The sequence below is a fragment of the Carcharodon carcharias genome, chromosome 16 (assembly GCF_017639515.1).
Source record: "Carcharodon carcharias isolate sCarCar2 chromosome 16, sCarCar2.pri, whole genome shotgun sequence".
Classification (NCBI taxonomy): domain Eukaryota; kingdom Metazoa; phylum Chordata; class Chondrichthyes; order Lamniformes; family Lamnidae; genus Carcharodon; species Carcharodon carcharias.
Window position 1 is genome coordinate 72,052,361 of NC_054482.1, and position 25,987 is coordinate 72,078,347.

Consider the following 25,987-nt stretch of genomic DNA (forward strand, 5'->3'; position numbering starts at 1 on the left):
AAAGGGAATGTTAAACGGACGTGTTATAGACTAAAGAGAGTGACCCTCTTTAAAAGTAAGTTAGCAGAATGTGTTAATAGCAGAACAAGGGTCGGTGCTATATGAAAGCAAAACATAAAAACAAGTGGCCTGGGGTTGGGGTGGGGGTGGAGAGTGATGTTGGAGAAAAAGGATAAATAAATTAAATTAAAAATAAATAAATAGAAATTTTTTAAAATAATTGAATTGAAAAGGGGTAAAGATGGAGAAGAGAGTTCATGGTCTGAAGTTGTTGAACTCAATGTTAAGGTCAGAAGGCTGTGAAGTGCCTAATCAGAAGATGAGGTGCTGTTCCTGTAGTTTGCATTGGGCTTCACTGGAACATTGCAGCAGGCCAAGGAAAGATATGCAGGCATGTGGGCAAGATGGTGTGTTGAAATGGCAAGAGGCAGGAAGGTCTGGGTCATACTTGCAGACTGAGCAAAGGTGTTCCACAAAGCGGTCACCCAGTCTCCGTTTAATCTCCCCACTGTAGAGAAGACCACATTGGGAGCAGAGAATACAGTAGATCAAATTGAAGGAGGTGCAAGTGAAGCACTGCTTCACCTGAAAGGTGTGTTTGGGGCCTTGGACGATGAGGAGGGAGGAGGTAAAGGGGTAAGGCGTTGTACCTTCTGCGATTGCATGGGAGGGTGCTATGGGAAGGAGATGGGGAGCTGAGGATGACAGAGGAGCGGACTAGGGTCCACCCTGGCCCTGGTCCACTCCTCTGCCACTCCCAACTCCTCATCCCCTTCCCACAGCACCCTCCCACGCAATCACAGAAGGTGCAACACCTGCCCCTTCACCTCCTCACCATCCAAGGCACCAAACACTCCTTTCGGGTGAAGCAACACTTCACTTGCACCTCCTTCAATTTGATCCACTGTATTCGTTGCTTCCAATGCAGTCTCCTCTACACCGGGGAAACTAAACGGAGACTGGGTGACCGCTTTGTGGAACACCTTTGCTCAGCCTGCAAGCATGATCCAGGCCTTCCTGTCACTTGCTATTTCAACACACCATCTTGCCTGCATGTCCATCCTTGGCCTGCTGCAATGTTCCAATGAAACCCAACGCAAACTGGAGGAACAACATCTCATCTTCTGATTAGGCACTTTATAGCCTTCTGGACTTAATTTTGAGTTCAACAACTTCAGACCATGAACTCTCCTCCACCGTTACCCTCTTTTTAATCCAATTTATATTTATTTATTTATTTTTTATCCTTTCCCCCTCTACAGCGCCATCTGCCATTTGTTTTTATGTTTTGTTTTCACAGAAAGCTCACCCTTGTTCTGCTATTAATACATTCTGCTATCTTACCTTTGTCACTATCATCACTTTCTTTAGTCTTTAACGCTACCATGAACACAACCTTTGTCCTCTGCCCATGACATCTTTGTCAAATTTCTCCTGAGCTCCCACCCATCCTTGTCCTTCTATTTTGCTCCACCTGCACCACTCCCTCTTAAATCATATAAAATCCATCACACTCCTTCTCTTCAGCTCCGAAGAAGAGTCATACAGACTCAAAACGTTAACTCTGCTGCTCTCTGCACGGATGCTGCCAGACCTGCTGAGTTTTTCCAGCATTTTCTGTTTTCTTTGTGAGTGTGCTCCATGTATCCACTGTCTTGGAGAGAGGCAAAGATTTTTTTAAATCTCTAGGTTTGGTAACCTAAAGCCAGAAATCAAGATTCTGCTGGGTTCATGACTACCTTATGCACTAATTTTAAAAAATATAGATTACAGCAAAACAACAATATGGAATAATCCATATATACCTGTACAGAATCATTGTTTTGATTTGTCCAACATGGACATGCTTCAAACGTAAAAGCGAAATACTACAAATGCTGGAAATCTGAGGTAAAAATAGGTAATGCTGGAAAAACTCAGCAGTTAAGGCAGCATCTGTGGAGAGAGAAATAGTTAATGTTTCAGGTTGATGACCTTTCATCAGAACTGAGAAAATTTAGAGATGTAGTAAGTTTTAAGCCAGTGACTGGGGGAGGGTGAAAAAACAAACAAAATAGAAGGTCCAAGATAGGCTGAAAGAAGGGAGCAATTAAATGACAAAATGGTTGATGAGATGACACCAAAAAGTGTGGTAACACAACAGTTAAAGAAACAAAAGGTTTGTCTAGAGGAGGGATGAATAGCAGAATGATGAACAGCTGCCATTAGAAAGCAAAAAAAGAGAAAAACAAAGAGAATGAAACCAATAGCGGCAATGAAAAAGGAAATAAAATGGGGCAGAGGTTACAGTCTGAAACTGTTGAACTGAAGTTGAGTCCAGAAGGCTGAAAAGTGCCTCATCGAATGATCAGGTGCTGTTCTATGACATTCTTCAGTTTGACAGATCACCAGAAGGTTAGATTTTTCTCATCCCCACCTGGGTGATAATCTGCTAGAATGAATAGTCCACCAATTGTAAAGCCATTCAATCTGTGGCGATTGTTGCTTTAAGGCCAGCCTTATTGAGTGAGTGTCGCGTGGTCAGAACAGTCAAACAGCACCAAACACGGGGAAGCTTATAAGGGCGGAGCTTTCCTAGTCTGAGTGTGTAGTGTAGCCTTGTTAAAGGCCTGCAACGAATCCAGCAGCTCTGTAAATAAAGTTTGTTGTTCAATGAAAGAAGCCTCTCGGTAGTACATCTCTATATCTGGCGTCGAGGATAAATGATCCTGGCATTGCCTCTCACCCAGCACCTATGAGTATCTCGTTTTGATAAGGAAAAAAATATATACTCACCAGGATGCCTTTCTTTGGGAGGATTTGACTCCTCCATGAAGGACTGGACTCAATACATCGAGTACCTCGGCCTAGATTTCCAGGCCAACAAAGTAGGGGAGGAGGCAAAGCGCAAAGCAATTCTCTTGAGCATCTATCGTAGTCAAACCTATGACCTTATTCATAGTCTCACAGCCCCAAGTGCTCCCAGTTCTAAATCATTCAGTGAGCTCAGAGGATTTAGTGAAGGGTCATTTTCAGCCCAAACCATCAGCCATTGTGCAAAGACTCAAATATAACATGAGGGTGAGGGCCCCAGGTGAATCAATCGTGACTTATATTGCTAAGTTGAATCAATGGTCAGAGCATTGTGATTTCGGAGTGACCTTGACTGACATGCTATGGGATCGGTTAGTTTGTGATTTGCACAGTGACGTCATTCAGTATCAATTGCTGGCAGAAGTAAATATAAATTTTAAACGAGCAGTAGAGACAGTGCTGGCCATGAAAAGTGCTGAAAAAGATTTGCAGGAGCTAGAGCTTGCAAAATGGCGCCATTTACCTGGTAGGGCGGGAACCTGCAGCCAGGCGTGGTGCCAGAATCTCAGAAGCAGCCGCGAAGTGGGAATCATTCCCAATCACCCAGAAATCAGAAAAATATACTGGAAGCAATCAGACAGCGATCCTGAAGTTGAAATGTTACCATTGTGGAGGTAACCACATTCCTGAAACGTAGATTTAAGGAGGCCGAGTGCTATTACTGTCACAAAGGAGGACATTTGATAAAGCAATGCAGAGCTAAGTCCAGACTGCCAAGATAACCAGCCAGCAAAGATGTTAGAAGTACATAATGTGAAAGAGCCTGATGTATCTGATTCTGACATTCACTCTCTTTTTAATCTTAAAGCAGTCAAGGCAAACCCTATTACTGTCACACCCCACATAAAGAGGAAATCTCTAGTTATGGAGGTGGATACAGGGGCATCAGCCACCGTGATGGGTGAGTGCACATTTCAGTACCTGAGAGAAGGTACCCAACTCTTAAGCCTGGAAAGAACTTCTATCCAGTTGAAGACTTACACAAGAGAAGCCATAAAAGTAAAAGGCCATGGTACATGTGAGCTATGGGCAGCAGTCAACCCAGCTCCCAGTAATAATAGTGACGGGGGAAGGACCAAGCCTTCTGGGCCGTGATTGGCTAAAAGAAATCAAGTTAAATTGGTCTGAGATTTTTCACGTGGAGTACTGCTGGAATTGTTCTAAAAAAAACAACAGCATCTTTCGCAACGAATTAGGAAAAATCAAAGGCTTGCAAGCCAAGTTTTATGTTAATCCATATGCAACGCCCTGATTTTTTAAGGCTAGACCAGTACCACATGCCTTAAGAGAAAAAGTGGATGCTTATTGGAGGAACTTGGCATCATATAGCCGGTTCAATTTTCAGAATGTGCAGCACCTATCATCCCCCCTGTATTGAAACCAGATAAGACCGTCTGCATTTGCGGCGATTATAAGCTAACAGATAATCGGGCCGCCAAGTTGGATAACTATCCAATTCCAAGAATTGAAGACTTGTACGCAAAGCTGGCAGGAGGTCAACCCTACACTAAGTTAGATATGAGCCATGCATACCAGCAATTCAAGTTAGATAACACCTCCCGGAGGTATGTCACAATAAACACACACAAAGGCCTATTCCAGTATATGCGCCTACCTTTTGGCATGGCCTCGGCATGTGCAATATTTCAAAGGACGATGGAGAGCTTGCTACAGAGATTACCATGGGTTGTAGCATACCTTAACGATGTCCTCATAACTGGATCGACAGAGGCTGCGCATTTACCAAATTTAGAGGAGGTAATGAGAAGATTTCTGGAAGCTGGAGTCCGTCCAAAAAAGGAGAAATGCACTTTGCAAGCCACCAAGGTTACCTATCTGGGGCACCACATAGACGCACAAGGATTACACCCCGTGTAAGAAAAGGTTAAGGCAATAAAGGAGGCGTCTTTCCCCACAAATATCACCGAACTCAAATCATTTTTTGGGGTGGTAAACTGCCACAAGTGATTTTTTTACCCAACTTATCAACTGTTATGGCCCCCTTGCACATACTGTTGAAGAAACATCATCATTGGTCCTGGAAGGCTCCACAGGAGGCAGCCTTGAACAGAATAAAACAATTGCTGCACTCTTCAACCTTGTTAGTGCACTTTGACCCATCTAAGGAATTGATATTGACCTGCGATGCCTCTCCAAATGGCATTGGTGCAGTATTGTCCCATGAAATAGGATACCCTCGCAGTGGCCGAAAAAGATTATTCGCAGATTGAGAAAGAAGGACTGTCAATAGTCTTTGGAGTTAAAAAATTCCACCAGTACTTACATGGCAGGCACTTTACTATCGTCTCCAATCATAAACTGCTTTTGGGCCTTTTCGAAGAAGACAAGGCGATCCTGCCAATAGCCTCGGCAAGAATTCAGTGATGGGTATTAACTCTGTCCGCCTATGAATACACTTTCAGGCACCAATCTGGGATACACTTAGTGACCATGGATGCCCTTAGCCACCTACCCTCACATCTCATGTACTGCTGTGCCCCTAGAAATCGTCCTTGCATTGAATTCTTTAGACACATCGCCTGTCTGCGCAAAGCAGATCAGGAACCGGACCAATTGAGATCTGCTTCTGTCCAAAGTTAGAGATCAGATACTTACAGGGTGGTTAAATGAGCCAGTCTCTGAGGAAATGAAACAATTTTTTACCCACAAATATGAATTGAGTTATCAGGATGGCATCATACTCTGATGAGCAAGAGTAGTCGCTCCTGCACCAAGCAGGGAACTGCTCCTAACCGAATTGTACAGCACTCATCCTGGCATTTCTAAAATGAAAATGCTCACCAGGAGTTGTGTGTGGTGGCCTGGTATAGATACATATATCGAAAAGTTAGTCAAGTACTGTCAACAGTGCCAATTGCAACAAAAGTTGCCAGCCACAGCCCCCCTACACTCTTGGGAATGGCCTGACCGACCATGGGTACAGATCCATATAGACTATATGGGTCCATTCCTGGGCACAATGTTTTTGCTCATGATCGATGCACACTCAAAATAGATGGAGATTTTTGAGATGAAATCACCTACGTCGCATGCTACCACCAAAAGGTTACGCCAATGCTTTTTGACTCAGATTGCCCTAAATCATTGTATCAGGCAACGGGGCCATATTTACAAGTGCTGAATTTCAGAACTTCACCCATCTAAATGGCATTAAACACATCTGAACTGCACCTTACCATCCAACATCAAACAGACTAGCCCAGAGAGCCGCCCTAACTTTCAAGTCAGGACTAAAAAAATTGTCAGGGGAACCTTGGAAACCAAAATCTCGCGCTTCCATCTTAGCTACCACACAACTCCACATGCAACAACGGAAGCAGAACTACTTATGAAGCTTTGTCTCAGAACAAGACTGAGCCTCGTATTCCCAAATTTGCCAGGGAGGGTAGAGAAGAACCAAGGTAATCAGGAAACAAGCCACGATTTGCATAACAGAGCTTGGAAATTTATAGCGGACAAAGCCTATGAGTAAGAAACTTCAGCAACAGTCCAAGTTTGATCCCAGGAATTATTGTCTGTGAGACTGGACCCCTTTCATACCATGTAGATGCAGAAGGCCGGATCATTCGTAAACAAGTGGATCACCTGAGGAGCAGGCAGACACTTCAACAGTCAATGTTGCCACCAAGGAATGTTATCGAATCCATAAGCACCGAAGTACCTGATCAACGTGTTATAGACATAACTAATGTCTCCATTGAATCAAATAGTGATGAGCTGCCTGTACCCAAAGAGGTACCCATTATTGCAATTCCTGTTAGTGCCGATCCTGTAGGAGAGCCTCAGGCTATAGAATTACATTGTTCTACCTGGAACAGAAATCCCCTGCAATGACTTGATTTGTAACTACTGGACCTATGTATTTAAGTGTATAATCTGAATCCATGATAAAGTGCCAGTATGATAATTTGTAAGATTTTTGATATTGTTTTCTATTAACCTGTATAAAGTAATTTGTGTAAATAGGGAATGTAAAAGAAGGAATTAAGAGGGGAAGGATGTGGTGATTGTTGCTTTAAGGCTAGCCTTACTGAGTAAGGGTCACGTGATCAGAGCAGCCAATCAGCACCAAGCATGGGGAAGTTTATAAAGGCTGTGTTTTCTTAGTCTAAAGAATGTATAGTAGCCTTGTTAGAGGCCTGCAGCTAACCCAGCAGCTCTGTAAATAAAGTTCCTTGTTCAATTAAAGAAGCCTTTCAGTTGTACATCTCTACACAATCTCAATGGGCAGAATTTTGCTCTTGGCAAGCGGGCTCGGCGGGGGCAGTCGGGAAGCCAATCGCCTTTCATGATTGGGACTGGACCACGATTTCACGCTTGTGGGCCAATTAAGGCCCGCCCAGCGTGAAACGCAAGCAGCAGCACTGAACGCTGCCTGTGCAGGTGGGGCAAGGAAGACAAGTGGGCCGAGCATGAACTTTGCGCAAATGAGCACTGTATAATCTCCCTGAGGCAGGGAGATGAAGCATTTTTAAACAAGAAAATAAAAATGAAATAAAACATGTCCCCTCATGTGACTCTGTCACATGAGCTGGGACATGTTATTAATTCAAATTTAAAACTTTTATTTTATTATTATTTGCTTTTGGAAACCTCATCCTGCCCATGGATGAGGTTTCCAAAATAATGTAAAGGCCGCTTGGCCTTTTTGCTTACCCGCCAACTGTTAGGTTGGACAGGCAGCAAAAACTTTAATTTAGTTGATTATTTATTGGCCTTAACAGGCCTTTTAATTGTTGGCGTGTGCACTGCCAACTCTGGCACACTCAGCCAACATCAACGCAAGTCATTTCACGCTCAAGCGGGTCTGGCACGCGCCCACCCGCCAAGCGAAAATTTCTGCCCAGTGTCTTTCTCTGTATTTTACATCCATAGTATCAGAACATTGTCCATAAGACTACCCACCCCACCCATCTCATTTCTTGTAGTATAGTTTCTATAAAGGGTGAGCAGGCAATCCTTTCTGTCAGATTGCCACTCACTGAAGTCAAACATTTTCCCAAGTTGTCATTTCCTTAGCAAAGAACAAATTTCCTTGTGTAATAATTGTCAAGTCTTGAGGGTTTCATAATGGAAAAAGGAAGAAAGACTGCCTAAACTGCATAATTTTTAAAAATTATTCAAATCTCAGCTCTCTTGTACAAACTGAAATCCCATACTGATTTCCATGTAATCTCTTGCTGGCAAGTATTTAGGATTATGAAAGGAATTTTCAAATCTACTATCTGAGGAAACAGTGGGACCTGTAGTGGGTTGGGAACCCAGTTGCTGCTGGAGGAGACTTTGCCGTGGGTCTTTAACTGAGCTGTTCCATTAGCATCCAATTCCGGGTTTCTTGACCAAACAGAAAGGGTGGCGGGAAATGCGCTAAATCTGACAAAGAAAGGATTTATCATTAAAGGGACCCAGCATGATTCTGAAAGATTCAACTTGATGTGGATTCCTGAGGCTGCAGCAATCACAGGAGAGGAAACCGAGCAAGGCTGCCCCCCATCCCTGCTGGGTGTCTTTCATTCTTTTCAAGCTCCCCTCCAAGCCATACACCATCCTGACTTGGAACTATATAGCTATTCCTTATCTGTCACTGAGTCAAAATCCTGGAACTCCTTTCCTAACAGCATTTTGGGTGCACCTACACCGCATGGACTGCAGCGGTTGAAGAAGGCAGCTCACCACCACCTTCTCAAGGGCAATTGGGGCTGAGCAATAAAAACGCTGGCCTAGACAGCGATGTCCACACCCTGTGAAAGAATAATTTTTAAAAATTCTTACCTGGAGATTCTGCTGAAGGTCTGCAGCAAAGTGATCTTTCCCAAGGACAGGAGGAAGAAGCGTGTATGGAAGATACCAAGAATTCAGCAGCAAGACTGTGGTCCCTCCAACCTGGAGACAGTGAACCAAGCCTCACTGGATCTTCAGAGGGCAGGAAATGTGAGTCGCACAAAACCATCAGGTGCCAATCCCCATACCCTGACTTTCCCAACATTCTCCTATACAGCACTCCTCAGAACAACACTCTTGCAGCTCCACTTATTCCTCTCTCTTCAGTCACCTCCTCACATCCCGATCTGGACAACCAATACTCAAATTCACCCTCATATCTCCCAGTCCCCTCCACAAATGTTGTCCTTCATTCCTGTCCGCACAAACCATTTCCAAAGCTCATAGTTCTTTGCTTTCTTTCCTTGCAGGAGAAATGAGTACACAACATCGAGGCGGGGATACGGCCCATGGCTGACACACAAATCTGAAGGACTAGTGCTCAGGCATGTTGGGAGCGCTGATTCTCTTCCTTTAGTCCCTGTGATGGGGGCTTTGTCACCTTAGAGCTGCTTTTTGCATCATACATGGGCAAGCTACCACTCACCTTCAGCTGACAAATCAATTCTCCTCCATGTTGAGTACCACTTGGAAGAAAAATCTGAGGTAGCAAGCTCGCAGAATGTATTCTGAGTGGGGGATTTCAATGTTCCCCATCAAAAGTGGCCATCACCACTACTGATAGAGCTGACCCAGCCTTGAAGGACATATTTACCAGACCTTGTCTGTGACAGGTGGTAAGAGAACCAACAAGAGGGAAAAACCTATTTGACCAATCCCTCACCAGTCTAACTATCGTTGGTGCATCTGTCCATGATTTGTAGAAATATTTGTAGGAATTACCACCGCACAGTCCTTGTGGAGACTAAGTTCCGTCTTAACACTGAGCATACCCTCCATCATGCTGTGTGGCACTACCACTGTTTTTCATGGGATAGGCTGAAACATTTGTAGCAGCTCAAAACTGGGCATCCAAGAGACTCCTTGGGCCATCAGCAGCAGCAAAATTGTATTCAGCCACACTCTAACCTCATGGCACAGTATATCCCTCACTTTGCCATTACATCAAGCCAGAGGATCAGCTCTGGTTCAATGAGGCGTACAAGAAAGCATGCCAAGAACATTGCTCAGCATATCCAAAAGTGAGATGTCAACCTGGTGAAACTACAACACGGGTACATGCATAACAAACAGCGGATGTAGCATGCGATAGACTGAGCAAAGTGATCCCAAAACCAATGGATCGGGGTCCTGCCACAGCCAGTTGTAAATGGTGGTGGTCAATCAAGCAATTAACCAGAAGAGAGGGTTCCATATATACCCCCATCCTCAATGATGGGAGAGCCCAGCATGTAAGTGCAAAGGACAAAGCTGAAACATTTACAACCATCTTCAGCCAGAAGTGTGAAGTGGATGATCCATCTTGGTCTCTTCTGAGGACCCCAGCATCACATTCAGCCAACTTGATTCACTCCACATGATATCAAGAAATGGGTGAAGACACTGAATACAGCAAAGACTATGGGGCGACATCACCCCAGCTGTAGCATTGAAGATGTGCTCCAGAACTAGCCGCACCCCTTGCCAAGCTGCACCAGTAAACTACAACACTGGTATCTATTCGACAATGTGGAAAATAACCCAGCTACATCCTGTCCAAAAAAAAATGGACAAATCTAATTCGGCAAATTACCATCCCATCAGTTGATTCTCGATCTTCAGCAAAGTGATGAAAGGTGTCACTGACAGTGCTATTAAGTGGGACTTACTCAGCAATAACATGTTCATCAATGCTCAGTTTGGGTTCTGCCAGGATCACTCAGCTCCAAACCTCATTACAGTCTTGGTCCAAACATGGACAAAGGAGCTGAATTCCAGCGAGTGACTACCCTTGATGTCAAGACTGCATTTGACCATGTGGCATCAAGGAGCATTGGCAAAATTAAAGTCACTGGGAATCAGTGGGAGAATTCTCCACAAACTGGAGTCATACCTAGCACAAAGGAAATGGTCGTGGTCATTGGAGGCAGTTCATCTCAGCCTAGGACAATGGTGCAGAAACTCCTCAGGAGGGCAGTGTCTTCAGCCCAACCATCTTCAGCTGCTTCATGAATGACTTTCCCTCTATTATTAGGTCAGAATCAGGGAAGTTTGCTAATGATTGCACAGTATTCAGTACCATTCTCAACTCCTCAGATACTGGAAGCTTTCCTTGTCTGTATGCAGCAAGACCTAGACAACATTCAGGCTCGGGCTGATAAGTGGCAAGTAACATTCATGCCGCGTAAGTATTGACTATCTCCAACAGGAGGGAATCTAACCATCTCCCCTTGACATTACCATCGGTGAATCCCCCATCATCAACATCCTGGGGGATTTCCATTGACCAGAAACTTAACTGGACCTGCCATATAAATGCTGTGGTTACAAGAGCAGTCTGAAGCTGGGAATTTTGTGGCGAGTAATTCACCTCCTGACTTCCCAAAGCCTGTGCACCACCTATAAGGCACAAGTCAAGAGTGCGATAGAACATTCCCCACTTAACTGAATGAGTGCAGCTTCAACAATACTCAAGAAGCTCAACACCATCCAGGAGAAAGCAACCCACTTGATCAGCACCCCATCCACCACTTCAAACATTTATTTGCTCCACATTGGCACACAGTGGCAACTGCATGTGTCAACAAGATGCTCTGCAGAAACTTGCAAAGTCTCCTTCAACAGTGCACCATCCAAACATACCACCAGTTGGAAGGACAAGAACAGCAAATGCACAGTAAAATATCATGAATGAAATCTAGGCTTTTCTAAATAGTGCCATTATGCAACATGTTCCTGTAAATAAAACTATGGGAACATTTTGTGCGATTTAACAATACTTGTCCATGTCAAAATATCCATTTCTACAGTATATTTACTTTGTAATCCTAACAGAATTTTTATAAGCACCTAACTATGGCTCAAGATTTGTTAAACAAACAGGTTAACAAGTGCTTTTGTTTTCCATAATTTTAAGGACTAGAATCTTTTCTATTTTCCTTCCAGCCACATCTTAGCTAGCCTTCTGCTGAAAAGAACTCAAGATAGACCAAATGACTTATGGACATAAATATGGTCATGGGTAGGGAAGTCACATGGTAAAGGAACAAAAATCTCCTAACTAGATAGGTTTCCCTTGTGGTTTACCCTGTTAGATCTCTTGATTGATATGGAATATGAAGGATAACTTCATATGCAGAATGTTAATCCCTAAGGTGAACAGTGTACCTTTTTGTATAAGTAGTTTCTAGCAGCATATATCAAGTATTAAAATGCTAGTACCATGAGAAGATAGGTGGTGGGATTTTCCACACCCGCCCGCCGCTGTGATCTTCCGGTCCTGCCACTAGTCAATGGACAGAATAGTCTTAAAGTTTGTCAGTTCTAAAAAAAAAAAATTCTGTTTCTACTTCTAATATCATGAGACAGAAAATTGTTCCATTGAATATAAAAATATTTCCTATCATAACTCATTGATTGCTCTCTTCATTGAGAAAGGTACAGTTGGGAGGTAGAGAAAGAAAGTCATACTAGCTGTTATGTCTAAACGATTCATCTCTACCTATTTAATATGTTTTCAAATCTTAATGTTTGTTACATAAAACAATGAAGGTTTTGCATCATACTCATCTGTAGAATGACTCTTGATAATGTGCCTTATTTTAAATCTTGTATTATTTGACAGCATATGATCAAGTTTCCAGTTTTTTTGGACTGAGCGTTTCTTGGAAGTATTGAATTATATGGTTCAAGTGAATGTTTCTTTCACCTTACTGCATAAATATGCACATATATATCATTCTGAAATACTGTATATACTTGCACATAAGACAGTACTCATATATAACAAATCCCCCCTCCCCCAAATTCCATCTTGGTGATGGAGGTAAAGAGTTTGGGAGGTGCTGCCAAAGAAGCCTTGGATAGTTGTTGCAGTGCATCCTGCAGAGTGTACCATTCAGCCCATCATGCCAATACTGCCACTTTGAAAGCTATCCAATTAGTTCTACTCCCTTACTCTTTCCCCATAACCCAATCATTTTTAGTTTTTCAAATATATATCCAATTCCTTGTTGAAAATTTCTATTGAATCTGCTTCCATCAAGACAATGCATTCCAGATCATGAGAACTCACTGTGTAAAAGAAAAAATTATCCTCCTCTCTGGTTCTGCTGCCAAAGGTGGAGGGAATTGATGTTTACGGTTTTGGATGAACTCGTGAGAAAGGAGACTGCTTTGTCTTTGATGGTGTTGAGCCTTTTCAGTATTGCAGCTGCATGCAGGCAAGTGAGAGCATTTCATTGCATTAACTTGTGCCTTGGTGTTGGGTAGCTTTAGGAACTCGAGATGAACTACTCACTGCAGGATACCCAGCCTCTGTTCTGCTCCAGTAGCCATGCATTTTATGTGGCTGTCACTGCTGAGATTCTGGTCACCCCTGGATATAGTTGATGTGGGTCTCAATGATGGTTATTATTTGGCACTAATGTGCCGTGACTGTTACTTGCCTCTTATCAGCCCAGATCTTTCTGCACATGGACATGGATTACTTCATTGGGCAGAATTTTCCCAGCCCCTTGGTGGTGGGCTTGGAAGCAGGGTTGGGGGGAGGGGGTGGGCAGGAGCAGAGAAAATAAGGGAAAAGCAGGATCAGTTATTCAGGCTTGAGCTGATAAGTGGCAAGTAACATTCACCTCACACAAGTGCCAGGCAATGACCATCTCCAATCAAGTGAGAATCTAACCATCTCCCCTTGACATTCAATGGCATTACCATCGCTGAATCCCCCATTATCAACACTCAGAGGGTTACCATTGACCAGAAAGTGGACCAGCCATATAAATACTGTGGCTACAAGAGCAGGTCAGAAACTGGGATTTCTATGTCAAGTAATTCACCTCCTGACTTCCTAAAGCCAGTCCACCATCTGCAAGGCAGAAGTCAGGAGTGTGATGGAATATTCTCCACTTGCCTGAATGACTGCAGCTCCAGCAACACTTAAGAAGCTCGACACCATCCAGGAGAAAGCAACCCGCTTGATTGACACCCCATCCACCACCTTAAACATTCATTCCCTCCACCGACGCACAGTGGCAGCAGTTTGTATCATCTAAAAGAGTCAATGCAGCAACTCACCAAGGCTCCATCGACAGCACCTTTGAAACCCATGACCTCTACCACCTGGAAGGAGAAGGGCAGCAGATGCATTGGTACACCACTACCTGCAAGTTCCCCTCCAAGCCACACATCGCCCGCACTAGGAACAATATCACTGTTTCTTCACTGTCACTGGGTCAAAATCCTGGAACTCCCTTCTTAACAGCACTGCGGGTGTTTCTGCAACATGTGGACTGTAGCGGCTCAATCAGTGGCTCACCACCACCTTCTCATGAGCAATTAGTGATGAGCAACAAATGCTAGCCTAACCAGCAACACCCACACCCTGTGATAGAATAAAAAGAAAGGTTGACACCCCGCCACTTGGAAGGTTTCCTGGGCCAGGCAGGAATGCAGATCAGCTGCCTGCATCACAGAAATGCGCAGCTAGCTTACATAATTAAGGCCCCAATTAGGTTGATTTTCCAGCTACGCTGGCATTTGCAGATATTCAAAGTCCATAGGAGCCAGAAGCTCTATGTCCCAAAGAGTGGGCAGCAAGGCCCTCATACCCCCAACAATCCATGCAGAGGCGTTTCCCCTCTGATTTGCCTTCCCCCTCTAAAATAATTATCTATTTTTACCCCTCGAAGGGCATCTTTGTGTTGAGGTGCCCTTATTGTCCCAGACCTGCTGGGACTCTACAGCTGCCGACCCTGTGATTGGACTGGCATCACTGGGAGCCTGCCCGCTGTCCTAAACAAGCATAGAGGCAGCCTTCCAGAAAAATAGGTCTGCTGGTCTGGGTCCTGGCAAGTTCTGGCTTGGGATCCCCATTGGTCACGCATCGGGGTCCCGAAGCCCAGGGGGAAATCCTGCCTATTTTCTGAGGAATTGAACCACCTCAACACCTGAAACCACTCCTGCCAAAAACGATTTTTAACTCACTACAAAGACACATAAGTCTGATCTGATAACACAAATATATGCAAGAGGTGAATAATCAAAATGCCTGGGTAGCAAAAAAAACTGCATTGCGTCCTTAGTGTTCTTTGGCCCGGGAAACCTTCCCGGTAGCAGGGTGCTAACCTTTCTTTTTATTCTTTCACATGATATGGGTGTTGCTGGTTAGGCTATCATTTGTTGCCCATTTTTGCCTGTTTTCAGTGGCGTAGTTTCTATATGTGCATTATTTTTGCATTCTTTCATCACACCATTGGCAATGAAGTTCTCATTCCTAATGTTATTTTTAATGTATTAACATCAGGACTATTCCAGTAAGAAATTCTCTAGGTAAACAAACTTTGTTGCATTGCTATGAAAAAAGAATGGTACATTTAATTATAATAGAGGTTGCAAAAGCTCTTTCGAAGCAGTTGAACAATATGTTATCATCTGCTTCTAATGCACAAGAGAACATGGAATCAATTAGACCTTAGTACCATAACCATGAGTACAGTTCCTGCAAAGGCAAGTTATGAAATTGAATTCAATAATCTGGTAATTCATGGGCTAGCACTATAAATTAACCGTGAAAGCTGCTAGATTGTTGCAAGACAACTCAGATGGGCAATGAATGTAGCCTTGTCAGCGTTAGCACATACCAAGAACAGATTTTTTTAAATTTCCAGGCCATTGAGTTCCCAATCTCAATACTGCATCCTGAGGGAAGCACTGAATAGAAATCAGAAAGAGAATATGCACCAGGCATCTTAATCTCAAATTCCTCCTAGCAGCTAATTTAGATTAACTTTGAAGATAGTTTGGCTGCGAATGATACATGGCTCAGGGGACTAGAGAGAAAAAAGCAATGTTTAAAAAAAGTTTGCAATTATTTTTGACATTTTGTTGTGATGTTTAGATATCCATGCTGAAGTTAATATCTTCTTAAAAATTGTTTGTGAAATATTGTTAAAGCTAAGTTGGACTATAGAATATTGCATCTTATTATTCAGCTTCATGTCCTTTCTTTGCAAATGTCCACACATCAAATTTCACCTGTTGTTTTGGTTAAAAATCAACCAGTTCCTTAGGTATGAGATTCTGGCACATTATAGATTTTGGCTGCTGAATAAATGATGTTCAACATAATATACAGGTTCTGCGACTAGGAAGAAATAAAACGAGAGTTTAATAACTGTGATTCTTTTTCTGGGTAGCACTTAGTTAAACATTAATTTCTCTAACATATTAAAAAATTGTGGAACACTTGCTGACCATTGATGAGTTCAGTCAAAAAGCTCAACATAAAATTTGCCCTGTTTTACTTCCTGTTTCCTGTCTCCATGCATTTCAATGGTACTGACTACAGCTGATATAAGAAATACTGGTAGGTATGGAAAATGTATTTTAAAAATCAAAACTATTTACAATCTCAGATTAACAGTGATTTGTTTTTGAATTCTCAAAATGAGTTCCCACGTAATTACTGTCTGTGCGTAATAACCAGTTGTGTGTTTCTAATATAATCCATTTGACTATAAATAACTAAAATTGGTTTGTTGAAAATCCATACAACTACCTTCAATAATTAGTACTGCATTAATAAATCCAACAACACAACAGTGGGTGGCAACCCTCAGTTAGTATCTGGCTATTTTCTTCTCATGGTTCCTTAGTACTTATGTCATGACTCATCAGCCTTCTGATAAGCATTGAAACAACCTAAACATAATATGCATAAAGCATGAGTTAAATTTATTTTTAATCAAGAGTAACACTGATTATAGTTAGTACCTCATATATATATGTAATATATATATATATATATATATAAAAATATAGATATGTTAATCCAATTGTATTTTATATCAGATTTACTCCTAAATTCACAAACACAAAATTTAACATATATTTTAGGCAACAAATTAGAAGAGAACTATTGAATTTTCAAAATTCCTTTCAATTCTGGCTCCCGTTTCCAATATGCAAAACATTTCTTAAATATATGATGCAGTATTTTTCAACGATTCAATTTTATTTAAGTAGCATGATCTGGAAACTGATTCACATAACATAAGATGTTTGTATTGATCATTCATGTAATTGTATTATTGTGGTTTTAGTCTTTGAAACCGTTGAGCCATGAAAACTTGTTACAAATTGTTTCACCCAACCAGAAGCATGTGAATAGCGAGCGCACACAGCATTGTTAAATAAGATTTTTATACAGCATGTGAGTTTGATGTGACAATAGGTGAATTCACTCATGTAAGATTTATACATATGTCCTTTATATTTTTCTCCTTCAAGCAGAGAAGGATAAGGGGAGATTTAATAGAGGGTTGGCAATGTCTGGAATGCACTTCCTGAAAAGGTATTGGAAGCAGTTAAAATCATAATTTTCAAAAGGGAACTGTATATGTACTTGCACAGGAAAAGTTTGCAGGGCTATGGAAAAAAAGCAGGGAAAGGGACAATGCAGCACAGGAGCAGTGGGCCAAATGGCCTCCTTTTGTGCTGTATAATTCTATCATTTTATTTGCAAGAAATGCAGGTATTACATTGCAGTTCATCACTAGATTGCAAGGAAATGAATTGCAAAAAGATACAATATAGCATTGATAAAATATTTCAGATAAATAAATAATTTCTGTTAAATAGAAACAAGAATTTCACAAATATCCCTAATGAAATTAAAACTTGGAATTAATAATACCCTATTTCTTGTTACAATGGAATATAGCTCTTGAAATATTCAAAAAACAGATCAGTTGGGACTTTATATGTTAGTATAATGTGAGACATACCTTCGTATTTAATGATGTTGATCTTGACTCCAGGTGTTACCATGTTATCAATAAGCTCCATACTCTGAATGTCTGTCAAGTTACTGTTAACTGGCTCCAAACCGGTTCAATATTGGGCAGCCTAAAGATCGAGCTAGCTGGCAGGTATTCCTGGTTCTGCTGCCCCACAAAATCTAATGGTTTATGGGATTAGGGATAATATATTATCATGGACTAACTGTTGGTTAACGGATAGCAAAAAGAGCACAATTAAACAGGTCATTTTTGGGATGGCAGCCTGTAATTAATGGAGTGTCTCAAGGATCAGTGCTTGAGTCTCAATCTATATAATGACTTAGATGACCACACTGAGCATAATGTATCGAAGTTTGCTGATACTTGCTAGGAAGAAAAGTAACCAGTGAGGATGACACACAGGGCGGAATCGCCCCAGATTTGCACTAAGTGTGGTAGCGGGCAGGTAAAATGACATTTTACCCGCCAGCCGCAATAGCGGGTTTTGACGCCATATCGTCCCAAACCAGCCACATTATTTATGCACTCGTAGGAAAAATGCCATTTCCATGGCAGGCGAGCTGTCATTTGCCTACCTGCCATCACCCCACCGCTGCATCACACCAGGTGCCATATTTAAAGCCCAGCCACAAGCACATATCTCAGTGCTTCCAGACCACCACTGCCGCATGGAAGACATGGCCCTGAAACTGAAGAAGACTGCAGCCCCCCGGGTTCAGCAGCACATCCCTCAAGTGCCTTTTGGATGCCGTGGAGGTCTGCCGGGATTTCCTCTACCCCTGCTGTGGCCAAATGACGGGCAGCAACATCACCAATCCGGCTTGGGAGGCGCCGACAGTGGTGGTCAGCACCAACGCCCTTCAAAAGAGGACAACCATCCAGTGCCACAAGATGATGAATGAGCTCCTCTGTTCCGCCAGGGTAAATCACTCTTCTCATCACTCTGAGCTTACCCACTCTCAAACCCATCACACATCCACAGGGTCCTCACTCACTGCCGGTTCAAGGGACATCAGCATTCACTCACCAGGCATTCTTGTCATCTGGTCTGGCTAGCACCCTACTTACACTTTCTCCATCTCTATCCATGCAGGACAAGCTGGCACACAGGAAGAGAGAGAGGTCGCAGATGGTGGCGGAATGCCCAAAATCAAGGTCCTCATGGACTTTGAAAACCAAGCTAGCGACGATCTGAATCGGTCCTGTGCTGATGGTGAGGTCGGTGGTGCTCTACCAAGTGAGGGTCCAGCAGTGCAACACCCATCTGACAACCATGCTGTGAATGATGTGTCCTGTTTCACAGGCCACTGCCATGTACTAATTATCTCTCCTTACTTTCGCAGGCACATCTGCCAAACAGCCGATGGAGCCCAGGGCCTCCAATCAAGCCCCGAAGAAACCTCTGAAGAGGAACCTGAAGGCACTCTCCCTGTAGTCTCGTCACAGCGCTCACCCACACCCTCCACTAGTGCAGAGGCCCACACCTTGGTGGGACCTAGCTTTAGGATGGCCCCGGAATCACAATCTGGTCAGCATATTGTACTGTCCGATTCCCAACAGGTGGAGGCAGGGACTTCCCAGATTTCTGGCACTCGGAGGACTGCTGGAGGCCAGAACTTTGTTGAGTCCTAATCAGACGATAAGCCTCTGGACTCGGTCATGTCACAGTTGCTGAAGCTGCAAAGGCAGGCTCAGGAATATCAGGAAGGGATGCCCGCTGCGCTCCCCAGATCGCAAGGCACGATGGAGAAATCTATCTGCCTTCAGTTTGAGGTGATAGCTCCGGCATGTCAATGCACCGAGGTCAACATTGGTAGGATAGTGCCCACCATGGAGATCTTGGTCCAGGACTTCGCTCCTGCACTGCTGTGCGGGCTGAACTCCATCGTTCATGCCATAGTTGGCCTCCATCAGTGTGCACGTGAGAGGGGTGCCGGGCAGCTCGACCTCACTCCAGCTGCCCCTGCTCCTCAAGGAGTCAGCCTGGGGCCCCCGTGCACCCATGGGGAGGAGGATCAGCAGGTGCACACTCTGGGCCTATCCATCCAGGTGAGTCAGAGTGTCCAGCCCATCCGACTCCCCTCTTCTTGTGACCTCAGCAGCTCCAGCTGCACAGGCCAAGGGGCGTGCCACTGTTACGCAGCAGGACCCTGAAAGCAGGCCGGGCCCTCCAAGGGACCCGCGCCAAAGTCATCGCAGACAGGGCATAGCACTCAGCAGGCTGCCTCCACCTCCGCTGTGGAGTCCAGGGAGTACCAAGATGTAGCGGCAGGGTTAGGACAGTGAAGGAGAATTAGTTGCACAGCCAGGGCATGGGCGTTAATCAATTGTACATACCGTTCACTATTATCAATAAACTCCCAAGAAAGTCTCCCTGCCTATGGCTCCTTGTTTCTGATGTGCAGTGTTCTTGTCACTCAGATGTGAAAGCTTTCTGCACAAGATAAAGGCAGGTGTCTCAGTCCAGGGCCTTTTCTCTGTTCTCTGCAGCCTTCAGCCCAAAGTGATGGTCCTGCTTCACAGTCCCTGGAAGCAGTACTGATGCCTACACCTTTGTGGTGCTTGTCATTGCTGCCCGAATGTAGTGGGTAAGCGCCACTAGTTCTCTCATTCTCTCGTTGTGTTCTCAGCACCTTTAAGGAGGGACTGGCTCCCATCTCTTCAGCATCTGTGACCATTGATGCTGTGCTCCAGCTCCTGAAGGGCTCAGGTGCTGAAGGTGGACAAAGGATCAAAAGCTTCTAAAGTTTCAGAGCTGTGTCTCTACGACCCTGATCACAGAGCACAAGCGATGTGCCCTCGGCCAGATAGGAGGGAGTCAGACATTCTCAGAGGCTATGTGAAGATTTATGGAGTCGTCTCCTCCTGCAGTCGAGCGACTATTAGGGCCTCCACTGCGTCTCCATCACGGGAGCATTCTCACAGAGGGTATTGCGCTTCTATAAGCCAGACTGGAATCAAACGTCCTCATTGGAGGAAACATTGAGCTCCTCAATCTCCTCAGCCAGCTCGTCTCCCCATTGGAGCACCAGGTTGTAAAGGGTGCAGCAGACAATGACGATGCATGACACCCTCTGCAGGCTGTATTGTAGGGCTCCATATGCACAGTCTTTGGCGGCACTGAAAGCTCATCTTCAGCATCCCAATAGTCTGCTCCACCAATAGTCTGCGAGCTGCAGCATGAGCTTTATTAAACTGTTGCTCTGCTGCAGTCTGAGGCCGCTACACAAGTGTCATCAGCTACGGCCTCTACGAGTAGCCCTTGTCCTTGAGGAGCTACCCCTGCAGCTTCTGTGGACCCTGGAAAACTCCAGAGATCTGTGATTGATTGAGGATGTAGGCATCATGCACACTCCCTGGAAATCATGTGCACACTTGCAGGTTGAGTTTCTGGTGGTCGCACACTAGCTGCACCTTCAGCAAATGGAACCCTTTGTGGTTGATGTAGTCCACCGAGTGTTGCGACAGAGATCTGAGTGCCGCATGAGTGCAGTCAATTGCATCCTACACCTGTGAGGAACCCAAGATCTGGGCAGATCCAGTCACTCTTGCATCCTGGGCCTTGGTGAAATGCACAAAGTTGTGTGCCCTCGCAAAGATGGCATCCATGACCTCATGGATGTATTTGTGGGTGGAGGCTTATGAGATCCCACAGAGGTCACCTGTGGAGCCCTGAAAGGAGCCACTGGCATAGAAGTTAAGCGCCGCGGTCACTTTCACGGCCACTGGCAGTGGATGACCTCCATGTTCCTGTGGCGCCGAATCCTGCAGTAGCTGGCAGATGTGACTGACCAGTTCCCTACACATGCACAGTTTTTGGTGACACTGGTTCTCAGTTATCTGCAGGCATGAAAGGCAGTGTCTATAGACCCTGGGTGTCACTAGTCACTGGCCTTCAATGGCTCGCTGTGGCTCTTGGGTGGCAAGTGCAGGAGTGCCAGCCACCCCTTCTTCCTGAGGTTGCTGTTCCTGCCTCTGCGCAGCCAGGAGCCTCAATTGTTCTCTCCTCCGTCATCTTCACGCTCTGTAGGTGATCAGGCATACAGCTAGTTCACCAGGCTTCATAATCCTGATGTACTCCTGCAGGATGAAAGAGAGAGAGATACGTGGTTAGCTTGGGTGCACTAAGAACCTGTCCTGGTTAAGTGTGATGGCCCCTTAACGCTTCCCGGAGAGTGCTGGCCACCACTTGCATGGCTAGGGATTAGTGCACTGTATGGCTGCCCTGTTAGCTTGAACCAAGGGGGAGACTGGTCCAAACCGGGATGTTGACATTGCAAAGGGCTGTGAGTGCCTCCAGCAGTGACTGCTGCACAACCAGCTTTAGCGATGAGATTGTACAATGTGTGCAGTCATCCAACTGTTCTGCAGTCCACTGAAATGCTCATGAATTTGCAGTCTGTGGTGGCAGGAAGCTCTGGAGCACTTGCTGGCATTTTGATGCCTCTGCATTGCTTGAGTGGGCAGATAAGTTCGGAGCCTGACCCCAATCATGTCAATGTGGCTGCACCTGAACTGTCTCAGTTGCAGAGGAATGGTCACTTTATACAGTTTTTCAGAATGCGTAGCCACTCCCACCCCTCATCCCCCACCACCCAACCCGAATGCTTGTGTGCTATATTCAACGGCAGGGCTGCCATTGCCCCCCCCCCCCCCCCAACTCCTGCCATGAGTCGCCTCAATGGCAAGGCTACCCTTAACCCCGACGCCCCTGAAGGTTGAGGTCCAACAGGCGACCCTGGCGAGTGCTGCACAACGTTACTGTCTACTCGCCTCGGAGTTCCCCTCAAAGTGCAGGCCGCCAAGCGCACGTCTTTTATATGCTGTTGAGAAACACGTCGGTGTGCTTTCCTGCCGATATGGACGGACAATCCAGTGAGGTGGGGGACAATTCCAGCGGGCTGCCCTGATAATATGCTGATGTATTACAATGAGATTCCCGACGTTCAATGGTGGGAAACGAAAGGCAGGCTGAGCGGACAATCACGAACTGGTTTCCCGCCATTGTAAAACCGATCGTGTCATGTTGTCCGCTCATGCCAGTGATCACACCCAACGCCAAGAGGCACAGAAAATCCCACACACAGTTTCTGCAAAGGGATTTAGACCAGTTACGTGATTTTTTTAAAAATTTATTCATGGGATGTGGGTTTTGCTGGCTGGGTCCGCATTTATTGTCCATCCCTAGTTGCCCTTGAGAAGGAGGTGGTGAGCTGCCTTCTTGAACTGCTGCAGTCCATGTGGTGTAGGTACACCCACAGTGCTGTTAGGAAAGGAGTTCCAGGATTTTGACTTAGCGACAATGAAGGAACAGCGATATATTTCCAAGCCAAGATGGTGAGTTATTTGGAGGGGAACCTCCAGGCGGTTGTGTTCCCATCTATCTGCCGCCCTTGTTCTTCAAGATAGGAGTGGTTGTGGGTTTGGAAGGTGCTTCGAAAGAGCCCTGGTGAATTCCTGCACTGCATCTTGTAGATAGTACACACTGCTACTGCTGTGCATCGGTGGTAGAGGAAGTGAATGTTTGTGAATGTGGTGCCAATCAAGCAGGCTGCTTTGTCCTGAATGGTGTCAAGCTTCTTTAGTGTTGTGGGAGCTGCACTCATCCAGGCAAATGGGGAGTATTCCAACACACTCTTGACTTGTGCCTTGTAGATGGTGGACTAGTAAATCTTGGCATGCAAAGGAATTTTGTGGGTCCTTGTGCAAATCACAGAAAATTAACATGCAGGCCCAGCAAGCAGTTAGGAAGGCAAATATTATAAAAACAAAAAAACTGCAGATGCTGGAAATCCAAAACAAAAACAGAACTACCTGGAAAAACTCAGCAGGTCCGGCAGCACCAGCAGAGAAGAAAAGAGCCGACGTCTCGAGTCTTCATGACCCTTCACCAGAACTCAGTTCTGTTGAAGAGTCATGAGGACTCGAGACGTCGGCTCTTTTCTTCTCCGCCGGTGCTGCTGGACCTGCTGAGTTTTTCCAGGTAGTTCTGTTTTTGTTGAGGCAAATATTATGTTCACCTTTATTGCAAGGGGCTTAGACTAAAACAGTAAGGAAATCTGGCTGCAGTTAAATGGGACTTTGGTAAGACCATATTCACAACAAGGTAGATAAATTTACGGCACAAATGGAAGTAAACAGTTATGATCTAATTGCTATTACGGAGATGTGGCTGCAGGGTGACCAAGGCTGGGAACTGAACATTCAAGGGTATTTGACATTTAGAAAGTATAGACGAAAAGAAAAATTAGGTGAGGTAGTGCTGTACAGTACAGCAATGAGGGAGGATCATAGATCAGAAGATCAAAATGTAGAATCAGTTTGGGTGAAACGACGAAACAGCAAGGGGCAGCAAACATTGGTAGGAGGCCACTAAACCATGGTGGTAATGTAGGGCACAGTATAACTCAGGAAATTAGAAGTCCATATGACAGGGATAATACAGTATTCATGGGCGACCTCAACCTACATATAGACTGGGTAAACCTAATTAGCCCTAATGCTGTGGAGACGGTTTTCTAAAAAAAATTTGGAGAAAATCAAGTGTGATGTCATAGGGAACTAGGTAATTGGTTGGTGAGTATTTTACTTCTTTTGCTCATTTATCTTTTAAATACTGGTACATTCTGTTGGTAACTGTAAGGTTTACTTCATAATAAGGTTTTGGTAACAGCAGTAGTAAAGCTTATTGGGACTTGTAGGGTTTATTAATTAAAATAAAAATAAATAGATATAAATAAAACTTTAAAATAATTAAAATAAGTATCTAAAACACATACCTGCATAATTAACTAATGTATAACTTTTAGTTGTAGGTGATACTAGCTTTTAATAAGCACAGTAAATTGAAGTATATATAGGAATTATTCTAAGTTAATTAAGAAAGTAATGAAATTAATTAAATAACATAAAAAAAATGGCGACAGCTGTTATGTTGCAGCTTTGGAATGTGGGAGCTTCTGGATGCCTATACGATCAAGGGCAAACATGTCTACAGAAAGTGTAAGCAGCTAGAAGAATTCCGGATCAGGAATATTGACCTGGAAGCCAAACTGCAGACACTGCACAACATAAGGGAGGGGGATAGATATCTGGACCCTTTGTTCCAGAAGACGGTCACATCTCTTAGAATTAGGTCATCTGTTTTGGACAGCAGTGAGGGACAGGAGGATATGACCATGAGTGAGGCAGATAAAAGGACAAAGCAGACAGCAGCGGAGGAGCCTCAGACTTTGCAGTTGTCAAACAGGTACAAGGTGCTTGCTACCTGTGTGGATGAAAGTGAGGTCTGCAATGTGGATGAGCAAACTGGCCATGGCACCATGGTACAGGAAGTTGTTTAAGCGGGGAGAGCAAAATGGAATGTAGTGGTAGTAGGGGATAGTACAATGAGGCAGATTGACACTGTTCTCTGTAGCAAAGAGTGAGAGTCCAGATGGCCATGTTGCCTGCCTGGGTTCAGGACCTTTGCTCAGGGCTGGAGAGGAACTTAACAGTGGGTGGGAGAGAATCCAGTTGTCATGGTACATGTAGGTAACAACAACATAGGCAGGACAAGGAAAGAGGTTCTGCATAATCAGTATGAAGAGCTAGGCAGCAAATTAAGAAGCAGAACCTCAAAGGTAATATTTTCTGTATTACTACCCGAGTTGCATGCAAATTGGAATAGAGCAAATAAGATTAGGAAAATGAACGCGTAGCTCAAAGGCTCGTGTGAGAGAAGTGGGTTCCGATTTGCAGGGCACTGGCGTCAGTACTAGGGAAAGTGGGGGCTTTATCATTGGAGTGGTCTACGCCTGAACTGTGCTAGGACCAGTGTTCTAGCAAGCCGCAAAACTAAGGAAGTAGAGAGGGCTCTAAACTAAACAAAGTAGATGAGGGATCAAGCTTGGGTAGATGTAGCAAATCAAGTGGTAGAGTCAAGGCAGGAAAGCAAAATAGTAATATGGGAAATGAGGGTCAGAGAATGGCAGGAAGGGACAGAGGATAGATCAATAGAGAAGCAGTGACAGATATTTAAGGGGATATTTCAGAATACACAGAATAAGGGGAGGACCCACCATCTGTGGTTAACTAAAGGAGTTAAGGAAAGCATCGACCTTAAGGGAAAAACATATAACTGCGCAAAGATGAGTGGCAGGTCAGATGCATTTTCAGAATATAAAGAATAGCAGAGAATGACTGAAAGGTTAATCAGGAGAAGAAATTAGAAAGCTAGCCAAAAAAAGTAAAAATGAAGAACAAGAGTTTCTACAGGTATTTAAAAAGGAAAAGAGTAAGGAAAGTGAGTGTTGGTCCTCTAGAAAGTGACAATGGGGAATTTGTAGTGGATAATAGAGAAATGGCAGGTGAAATCAACAAATATCTTGCTTCTGTCTTCACTATAGAAGATA

At 44.2% G+C, this 25,987-nt stretch overlaps 1 protein-coding gene across 8 annotated transcripts in view; it reads left to right on the forward strand.

Moving 5' to 3' along the window:
• The window catches only part of elavl4 (ELAV like neuron-specific RNA binding protein 4), a 129,278-nt gene that overhangs the window by 54,364 nt on the left and 48,927 nt on the right, over nucleotides 1-25,987 (forward strand). For 4 of the 8 annotated variants that reach the window (XM_041208734.1, XM_041208737.1, XM_041208738.1 and 1 more), the window contains exon 3: nucleotides 16,142-16,159. The exons of the other annotated variants lie outside the window; for them this stretch is intronic. In XM_041208734.1, the coding sequence (XP_041064668.1) occupies nucleotides 16,142-16,159 (18 nt within the window). The remainder of the gene's footprint in view (nucleotides 1-16,141; nucleotides 16,160-25,987) is intronic. 8 annotated transcript variants of the gene reach the window in all.